At 45.9% G+C, this 10,174-nt stretch overlaps 1 protein-coding gene across 1 annotated transcript; it reads left to right on the top strand.

Moving 5' to 3' along the window:
• Positions 1-351: 351 nt before the first annotated feature.
• Positions 352-9,099, top strand: ANKRD1 (ankyrin repeat domain 1). The gene is made up of 9 exons (XM_064463780.1): positions 352-522; positions 2,100-2,279; positions 4,101-4,238; positions 4,331-4,438; positions 5,100-5,198; positions 6,334-6,432; positions 6,577-6,675; positions 6,832-6,930; positions 8,203-9,099. Exons 1-9 carry the CDS (start codon positions 496-498, stop codon positions 8,311-8,313), a joined length of 960 nt encoding a protein of 319 aa, XP_064319850.1. The 5' UTR covers positions 352-495; the 3' UTR covers positions 8,314-9,099.
• The last annotated feature ends 1,075 nt before the right edge of the window (positions 9,100-10,174 follow it).

Genomic DNA, 10,174 nt, shown 5'->3' with positions numbered 1-10,174 from the left:
GCCACTTACTTACCCTTTCCAGTGTCTCACCATCATCTGAATGTCAGTTTGAAAAAAAAAATTTAAAAAAGAAGATGAAGTTATAATGCTATATCAACAGACAGCTGTCCTAGTGGGCACTGGGAACACAGAATGACTCGCATTGCCGAGCCGTGCAGTCATCGCCAAAGGAACGATGAGCTCACATTTCATTCCGATTCACATACTTGGTGTGATTAGACTGTGAGGCTCACCCTTCCTCGCCCAACTGACGCCCCCCTCCCTGCCTTGACACCAGATCTGGCTCGTTAACATGTCTGGAATGAGCGCGAGCCTACCTCTCAGCTGGCAAGACCAAGGGGCACACTTGGATTCCCAGGTTGGAAGATTATCTCATTCGAGCACAGTTCTCCCAAAGATATATAAGCAAAGCTAGCGTGGTGGTCCCTGCAGAGCCGGCTTGAGCACTTGAGAGTTTCAGCCATACGGGAGTACAACCTTCAAACGCTGGCAAATATGATGATGATGAAAGTAGAAGAGCTGGTAGGTACAACCTTCTTTCATTTATTCATAATTCCTTTACTTTGTAGACTGTCCTTATACCAGGCGGAGAGAGGCAACCTTTGTGGCTCGCTGAGGTGATGTGGCAGGTTACCAGCCCTGCTGTGCTCTAGGTGCAAAACCGGTATAACTGTACGTTACCCTGTTATAGTCTCACTTTAACTTTCCCTTGCGAAGGGGGCTCACCACTGAGACAACTACACAGCTGCTTGGATTTTGCATCGGAACAGAGTTCACCAGGAGGAAGAGACTGACCAAAAGTTAGCCGTGTGTTTTCCTTTGACCTTGATTTCTATTTTTGATTTTTTAGAAGCTACTGAGTTTATGATCACACTGAGTAATTCCAATCCAGTAAGGTACTGGGAGGAGGTATCAATGCACGGAAACCAAAGTATTTTCTAATACTAAACTTAACAGTTTAGTAATAGTATTATTTTCTAATACTAAACTAACAGGTCTTACACTGCTGTTCAGGGCATAACATGCCTTTGAAAAGTAATGCCTAAACCAGACTTCAAGTAATGGGACATTCCACTGCAGGGTTCAGACTAATAATACCTGATTGGATCAATAAACTGGGAAAACAGCAATGATCCAGTAAACCACTGGAACATTATATAAAAACCGCTTTTCCCCTAGATGGCTACGTTAAGATGCAACTGCCATACAGTGTAACTAGTTAATGCTGTCTTGAATTCTTTGGCAAGGCCCTGAGTTTTTCTAGTGTTAAACTCTAACATAGTTTTACAAAGTGATTGACTGGAAAGGCAGTCTAGGACACAGGAGTTTCTGAGCCATGCTCAGACTACCCAACAGCCTCTACTAAGTTTAACCAGTTGTCTCTTTGTACACACTTAATGGAGCATCAGAAATATTTCCAAAAGCTACTGAAAGCTGTGCTGCTGCACAGCATGACAGCTTCTGCGCAGGAACTACCTTCTGCTGACTCCTGTAAACGGGGACTTTAGTACTGACAGCAATGGGTAAAACCGGCCTTGAAATTACTCAGCGACCCCGTTTAAGTGCATTGGATGTGTTTCAACTGTAAGGTCCCAAGGGAGAAAGCCTCTCCTCCCACTCTACCTGCTCAGTTCCCCTGCTCAACACTCGCAGGGTGCTGGCGGCTGGTCGGGGTGGCTCTTTTTACTGCAGCCTTTTACAGCCTTCTGAAGACTCTGACACACGCTGGCGAGTGAACAAGCAAGAAAACCCTGAACAAAAAGGATGCTCTTCCCAACCCCCTGGCTTTTGTCAGCCCCAGCCAAGCAGGGAGTTAGGCCGTGAGCTGGCCTCACGGGTCCTGACCCAAGCCCTGAAGGTGCCAAGGGGGAGCTGCTGTGTGGATGCGCGAGACCCGACTGCAAGCGAGATTGCTCTAGCTATTCGCGTACACTGTTAATCCAGGCGCAGGCTGAACGAGGTCTGCGCTCTGTCCGTCACACGCTCCTAGAGCAGGGCAGGAATGACATGTAATTAGCCCTAGGTAATCCATGTTCCCAGGGGGTGGCTACTGCAGTCATGAAACTGCTGCTTATGTTATACCACGTTTGCTTTTACAGGTGACTGGGAAGAAAGCTGACGATAAAGAGACTGGCAGCTTCCTCCCCGAGGACTTCAAAAATGGAGAGTACGAAGCTGCCGTAAGATTAGAGAAGCAGGAGGACCTAAAGACAGTCTCTGAGCACTCGCTGACCCGAGGTGATCTGGCTTATGAGAAGGAGAAAAAACTAGAAGCAGAGGTAGGCTCTTGGGTTTTGTGCTCGACTTTTTATCATCTTGTGTGCACTTTCTGCTGCAGCCCTTGAAGTTTTGCCTTTCTCTAAGTTAGAAATACATGCATGGTGAGCTAGATAAACCCTTGGGACATCACTACCAAAGGAGGCTGGGCTAAAGTCCATTGAAGGCTGACTCCTGTAGCCTAAGGATACAGGCAGGAACACTGTGAAGCAGAACCCAAAACTCCCCCCACAACGTCTGACTGAAACCCTGGGGGCCCAGGGTCCCACCAGTCACCAGCTGCAAGCTGTCCATAAGGGGGGACAAACGTAGCCAGTAAGACACCTTCAGCTTGGAGGCCTAATGACAGCCACCAAAAATAACTATCCAAGAAAGATGTAAGAGTGCACTTCTGAAGCCAGAAGCCTTATCTGCCATGAAAATATTCATTTATGAAAACAGTGCATTAGGCTTCCTAGCACATTTGGGAAAAAAAATTACAAATGAAAGTGATACTAGTCTAAAGAAAAGTACCATTTTATATTCCTGGAGCATGACAATTCTCCGTATATCCCTAAGAATGGATGCTTTTTTCCCCCCAAAAAATACAGTAGCTGTAACATATTAAATTTTTTGGTGAATAAGCAACCAACTGGCCTAAAATACTTGAGGGAATGAAAAAATCGAACTAGCAGAGGGCATAAGACTGTTCTGAAAAAAGAAGGGTGGGAAAGTGAGACTCAGAAATATTAAAAGAAACGCTATTGACCTTCACCTTCAACAGGGAGATTGCTACTTCCTACGGAGGTTTTTGAGTTCCTCTATCCAAAACAACCAGAGGGTCTTAAGAACCTTTTGGATTTCCAATTCATCCACAGCCCACTTGGCCAACATAATTATATTCCATTAAGTCAATGATCTACAGATCAAACCCTAAATGCAGAGAACAATAAAAAGAAGAGGTAGAAGTAACCTGAATAAGAATTCAGCTGAAAAACTGTATGCCATATGTCAGGGTCTCTTAAAGGTATTTACCTTTAAGGATGCCATGGGACAGAGTCCGTCACCTGGACCCTGAGTTACCCCTTGCTTGTGAATCCCCCTTCTGAAGTCAAGGACACCTCCTGGTACCCAGGGTCTCGGCCCTCAGTTCAGACAACACATTTGCCCTTGATGCTAGCAGTGCCCCTTACTGACTTCATGCAGGGGTGCTTTGTCCAAGCGAGCTCCAAGAAGTCTTAAGCGTTTATTGAACTGCCCCTCCAAGGGTACTGAGGACATTCTTTGTAGTTTACCGAAACATAACAGTTACCAACTGAAATGCTGATGTTGGTACAAACCTTGCTTTTCACTTAAGGGTACAGTCTTCATTAAAGATGATAAAGTTACAACAAATCAGGGGCTGCATCGCAGAAGTGGTTGAAGGCAAAACTCTTGGTGGAAGTCAGTTAAAACTCCAGGGGTTTCCCAGCCCTCATAAGCTGCACATGAGGTTTCTCAGGTGGTTGTTGGGCCAGAAGGAAATACAGCGCTGCTCTGACTCTGGCCTAACACAGACCAAAAATTTATGCTATCTATCCCACAACGTATGGCCGAAGCAGCATTTAGGAAAAGGTCCAATGGTGTATGAAAACTATAGATGATGTAGAATATCTCACACACTTAGCAATTTATTCTAATGGTCAATTAGCCCTGGCTGTAAAAAACAAACATGACAACTTAGTTCAAAGTTCATCCCGTCTGAACTGAATTCAGCTGAACAGTAGCACATGCTGTCCTGCCGCTCTGAGAAGGAGAGGTGGTCACCCTCAGCTCCACTTACGGGCTTCCCTGACCTGTTTCAGCTGAAGAAGAAGAAATTAGAGGAGAGGTCAAAACTTGAAAACTTGGAGGATCTTGAAAAAATTATTCAGCTGAAGAAGAAGAAAAAATGCAGGAAAGTGAAAGCTCCCGTTTTAAAGGAACCTGAACCAGAAGTTATTGTAAGTTATTTCAAAGTACCTTCTTCTGGGAAAACACTGAATGGGTTTTGTGCCACATGCATTTACACCCTGTATATTTTTTTTTCCATCAGACAGGACCAGTGGATATACCCACATTCTTCAGAGCTGCGTTGGGGAATAAGTTGCCAGTAATTGAAAAATACCTGTCAGACAAAGGGGATCCAAATGTGTGTGACGAGGTACAATCTTCCTTCTTACTGCAAAGCCTGCTACAGAGGAGAGGTTATCGCAGAGCAAAAGTAACTTTTACCGCTAGGTTTTGTAGCTTCCACGCTTTTGAGGGGAGAAAAGGGTGGGGGGAAATAAGTAAATGCTGGCAGTTTGGTACATCACGTTTTCTAGTGATAACGGGGCCGTTGGGACCCTTCAAAAGTTATATTACCTCAAAAGAATCTTTATACTTAAAAGAAGCGTTGGTGCCAAGGAGACTCTGATTTTCTGTAGCATGTGGTCTTCCAACGCCACAGATGAACAGGCAAGAAATTTGTCTGCAGAACCACAAAGTGATGCTGCCTGCCCTCCTACTCCATAATGCATAAACTGCATTTGCAAAACGCAGCGTAGCACGTTGGATGGGGGAACTCAACTGGCATCATTTCAAATTTGAATGCCATACTGCAGATATTTCTCACACCCTTTAAAATGCTGGGTCGGCAGCTTTCAGCTCTCAGGATGCTATTAAAATTTAGCAGATTTCAGGTCTCGAAAGTATTAGCTCTTGAAAATGAATCAGCATAAAGTATGTATTTGCCATCATCCTAGGGAGGCAGGGAGAAGAGATTTGAAGATATCTCTTTGTGCCATATTTAATATCTGACCTTGCGCTGTTTTAATTGCCAGTACAAACGCACCGCGTTGCACAGGGCATGCTCTGAAGGACATCTAGAGGTGGTGAAGAAGTTGGTGGAAGCTGGAGCCCAGCTTGAACAGAAAGACATGGTACGCACATCAACTTACACTTCTTCCAAAAAACGGCTCGTTGTTTCGCAAGTGCGAAGAGAAGCACTTACAGAAGTGCTTCTTATAGACGAGAGGCATTAAAAGGCCTTACAGCATCTTGTAAGCTTATCCTTAAAATAACACTGTTGCGGAGAGGTTTCAGGAGGGGATGTCTGGCCCCCTTTGCCAGAGCGGTTGCTGGAGAACACAGAAAGCGGCGGGACGCGTTGGCCAGCAGCCCGCCGCAGGCAGCAAAGCCTAACGTAGGGTAAGGCAGCCGAGGTCAGGCTACCGCCTCGGCCTGCTCGCAGGTGGCGGGGATGCCGCTGTCCCGCGCAGGGGTCGGGGCTCAGGGCAGTGCGTGCATTCTCCACCGGGATTTCAAGGCTGTGCTCGGGAGAGGCCCCGGCTCCTCTGGAACGCTGGCCGCGAGGGTGGCCGAGTATCAACTGCTCCTGCAGTGGTTTTTATTGCTTCTCTGCTCCCAGCTCTTTGTCCCTTTGCTAAGCAATGAGAAGCAGCCAGCCTTGCTCCCCCTCACTGAACCCAGCGGTGCCTGTGGAGAGCGTAAGAAACAGGAGGAACAACAGGCAGAGCGAGACCTTCCAGGGACGCTCCACCCCTCCTGGCAGAGCTGAGCGCAGAGAAACGGCCTCTTGTACGGGAGGAGGGTTCTAATTCGCTTTGTGGACCTGCACAAGTTTGGGTTTGGTGTTTTTTAAGGGAACTATTCTTTCCCTTGAGCTTCATTTTCTATGCATTTTAGAACCCAAAAGGCATCAAATAAAAAAATACTAACTAGCACATACCAGCCAGAAAAATCGTACCTGGCTGTCTAAAGATGACTTCCAAGTTCACAGAATGGACAAAACGTATCCTATCTCACTCAGCGTTGCCAAGATCTCCGTCTTTAAGAGTAATATGTAGCAAGTGTGAAGAATGAGAAACTAAAGAAATTAGGGCAAAATAAGAAAAGCTGTTGTTAGAAACAACTCAGCGATCACAGTGAAGTGATTTACGTTAAATTGCATGAAAATGATTTTGGATCAATTTAGAAATTTGATCAAAATGGTTTAATTTTTTTAAAAATATAACGAGGAATTAAATTACTTTCCATTTGTTTTCCCTGCTGTAGCTTGAATCTACAGCCCTGCACTGGGCATGCCGGGGGGGGAACCTGGATGTTCTGAAATTCTTACTGGACAAAGGGATAAACAGAAACGCAAGAGACAAGGTATGTGCTTCTGGGACTTGGCAGCTTTTTGAATTGGAGATGAAAAGCCGACCCTTATTCCAAGGAGATCACTTTTGGTGGCCATTCTTGAAGCAGTCTTTACTTGTTCCATGCCACTGACTGCTTCCTCCTCCCACCTCTCAGCTGCTCAGCACCCCTCTGCACGTGGCTGTGAGAACGGGTCAGTACGACTGCGGGGAACACCTCATCGCCTGCGAAGCAGACCTCAATGCCAGAGACAGAGTGAGTACCAACAGCTTCTCACCTGCCAGCCACCAGGTAGCATCCAGCTGCTGCCTGCCTCGACACTTCCACGTGCCGGTGAAAACCCCCGGCTACGCAGCCGGGGCTGGACCGCGGGGCGGGACTGATGCTGTGGTCCGTGTCTCTTCCCTCTAGGAAGGAGACACACCGATGCACGATGCTGTGAGGCTGAACCGCTACAAAATGATCAGGCTTCTGATTCTGTATGGAGCAGATCTAACTATAAAGAACTCTGTAAGTAATAGCAGAAAAATGCAGTAATTCAAAACAGTTTAGAGTAAGTTTGCCTTCAGAGCAGTTTCACGGGTTTCAAGGACGGGAGAGTATATTGTGAACAGACTTAATTAGATCGCTGCAGAGTTAATTAAAGCAGAGCTGACACAGGGAAAGCATAACCTGGGGGAGGTCAGGGAGAAGAGGAAAAACCCGTACTTCTAAAACCAGAACCCATCAGCTGCAACCTAAAACAACATCACATCCTTCTGTGATTTATTTTCATTACACATATCGTATATTGAAAAGATACAACGTACAGGCACTTGTTCTCTGCACAAGTCCTGGGCTTCAACCACCACTGAGACTAAGATTTTAGCTTGGCAGGGAAACCTCCCTTCTGCGAAGCCCACAGCCGATGGCGACCCTAAGGACTACATCTGGATGACTGGCTGTTAACCTGACCATTGGGAAACAAATCCCCGTAGCTCAGCGGAGCTTCAGTTCAAGAAGCCCCACGCCTGCCTCTCTGCTCACAGCCACCGCAGCAGCAGCAGATGCGTTGCGGGAGCTCTGTGACCGCTTGTTAAAACACAGCACGTCACAGCCGCCTCCCCCCCAAAGCCAACTGAGCAGCAGCAGGATGGACAGGGAGTTTTACCAACGCCAGTCAATGTTTTTGATTGGCAATTAATCAAAGCTTCCAGGGGCAAGGACAAACCCAGAAAGCACTGCAGCACTTTGCACCCTCTGCCCATGCTCTCCAAAGCTCTCCAAAGCCAATCCTGGCATTATCCCTCATCACAGTATGAAAATGATGAAAGGTACAGCCCCAAAGGCCAAAGGCTTGCTCTCTCAGCCTTTGTCTGCACACTAAAGTTGCTCCTGCTTAATTTAGATGTGGTTAATAATCTAATTAAACCAGTATAAACTCTTATCTGAATCCTCCATTAAATAGAAGAGGGGCTATTGAGGTTTCATCTAATATATTTCTAATCAGTTTAAACTAGATCAAAAGAAACACCTGCATGCTCTGCTAGGCCTGGTATTTGCTAATAAGGCTTAGACCCTCTGGAACACAGGGAGATTTCATTCTGAGTCTGATCGGGGCTGGGACTAGACCTGTAGAGGAAAAGGGCTCCGACCTCAGGGAGGCGAGAGTTAGTCTGACCGTGTGTGTGCAGAAGGGTCTCGCATCAGGCAGACGCACTGTATAAATATCTAGGGAAGAAGGAAGGACTCAGTAATCACTGGCTGAAATTAAATCTTGCTTCCTCTGCTTTTTTAAACCAGCAAGGGAAAACCCCTATGGATCTTGTTCTTCAGTGGCAGAATGGCACCAAAGAGATATTCAACAGCCTGAAAGACAATTCCTATAAGAGTGTCCATCCCGGCAAGCTCTGAAAGAGAGAAACCAGACTGCTCTCTTTTTGCTGCTTTTAAACACCTCATATGAACTCAGAGGAAAATAGCCCTGAAGTAGTATTTTTATGGAAAATATTCACGGTACTGGATTATTTGAGGTACCTTCACTGAAAACTGCAAAACAAACGTGCAAAGAAATGATTTTAAAAGGCAGGTTGAGTGTTAAAATTCCACTGGTTCTAAAATGGCTTTATTTATTACTATTTATTATTTATTTATTTAAAAAGTAATTTTTAATGATTCTTAATATTATTGTAGCTTTTTTAAAATAGAGCTTTACATCCTAATGCAATCTTTCCTGCCAACATAAACCCTTTTGTCTTATATGGTAGTATTTCCGACTGCATTAGCAACTTCCCTCAAGCCTTCCAATAGCTCCAAATAGCGAATACCTGCAACAACTGCCTGGTCTCTGCCAAATTCTGTTAAAATAATGTTCAATGAGTAGTGGTGTGTGGAAGAGCAATGGAGGAAGGTGTTCCGAGGTGCCAAGTGGATTTAAAGAAGCAGTTGAGTAATAGGGTTTGGCAATCGTGGTCGATGAAGAGCTCAAGGACAGAGCTCCAACCACCACGTAGCTGTCTGGACTGTGGGATTCAGATGCAATGTGATGAAGGTGAGAGGAAACAGTATCAGGAATGTGAATTTTTTTTAACCTGGACTACTATGAAGTCTGATGATTGAAGAATGCAAAACCAGATTATGTATATTTGTAAATTTGTACTGCTTTTTCTGTACATTTTGTACTGATCTATTGCAGATTAAATAAACAGAGTGGTTCTTTTTATTTGCTGGAGTGGATTATGGCATGGTGAGCATGCACAGGGTAAGTCCGTCCCTCTTTAAAGAAACTGCACATCTTGGCTCTGTAAAATTCTTAAAAACTGAAAAAAAAGTCCCAGCTGCCTAGGGCAGCTAGCCCTTGAGCTGCCACCCTGCCACTGTTAGGTAAATGCCAACTTTCGTTAAATAGAAACACATATACAAAAGCAGAAAGACGGTACTTGAGTAGCCAGTAAAACAAAGTTACAGTTTTATTACTGAGTTTGATTTAAAAATCTGTTTCTCAGCAAGTCAGTACTTACTGCATGGAGCACGTGAGACAGCTTCAGTCGTCCAAGGCAAGGAAGACACTGCGCCCTGCTAGGGAAGGCAGGCACCTCTCCCTTTGCTTTAGCGGAGGCAGAGCAATCTTACCAGTGCCACCAGCAGGGGCATTCGTGTCCAGTTTCACTGGGACATCACACGCCGCGTTTGGTTAAAATCCTAACGCTCCGCAGTGTGGCCTCCTAGCCAAACACGCCACAGGCTCCCACACCCCCTCACCGACCCGTGCCAGCTGGGTTCTAGCCAGCAGGCTTTACAGTCTGGCCAAAACAATGTCCTGGGCAGTGAGGTGGGGTCGGGAGTGGGCAGCGATGAAGAGCTGTGACTGGAGCACCAGTTTTGGAGACTAAGTCAATTTACAGAAACCCCACAGAGAAGAAAGCAGAAGGAACATCTATTGTGTCTGCAGCCAGCTATCCTAGACTGAGGCCAACAACTTCAGACAGATGAGGCTTTTCTCACACAAGCACCATAACTTGCGAGTGTCACCTTGCCAGCCGTAGGCTTTATTTGTGAACACACCCTTCTCCATAAAAATTATAGCACACCTCCGCTCGCTGCCCTCCTCTGCAAGCCACTACTGTGCTACTTCTTTCTGCACAATTACCCGGACACTGGGAGCATGCCCTGCAGAAAACAGAAGTTACGTTAGTGCAGGCTAACGCAGTTTGTTTATCATCCTAACCGAGAAGCGGTTCAGTTGTTCAGGCACCACCACGCCTAGAACAACGCG

Source organism: Phalacrocorax carbo, chromosome 12 (assembly GCF_963921805.1).
Source record: "Phalacrocorax carbo chromosome 12, bPhaCar2.1, whole genome shotgun sequence".
NCBI lineage: Eukaryota > Metazoa > Chordata > Aves > Suliformes > Phalacrocoracidae > Phalacrocorax > Phalacrocorax carbo.
Note: the sequence above shows the minus strand (reverse complement) of the source record. Positions and strands in the feature narration are given on the sequence as shown.

Excerpts from the sequence above, each read along its gene's own strand:
- ANKRD1 (XM_064463780.1), top strand. The coding sequence starts at position 496 with ATGATGATGATGAAAGTAGAAGAGCTG. Across the intron at positions 6,676-6,831 it reads ACCTCAATGCCAGAGACAGA|GAAGGAGACACACCGATGCA; the intron begins GTGAGTACCAAC and ends TCTTCCCTCTAG. Across the intron at positions 6,931-8,202 it reads ATCTAACTATAAAGAACTCT|CAAGGGAAAACCCCTATGGA; the intron begins GTAAGTAATAGC and ends TTTTTAAACCAG.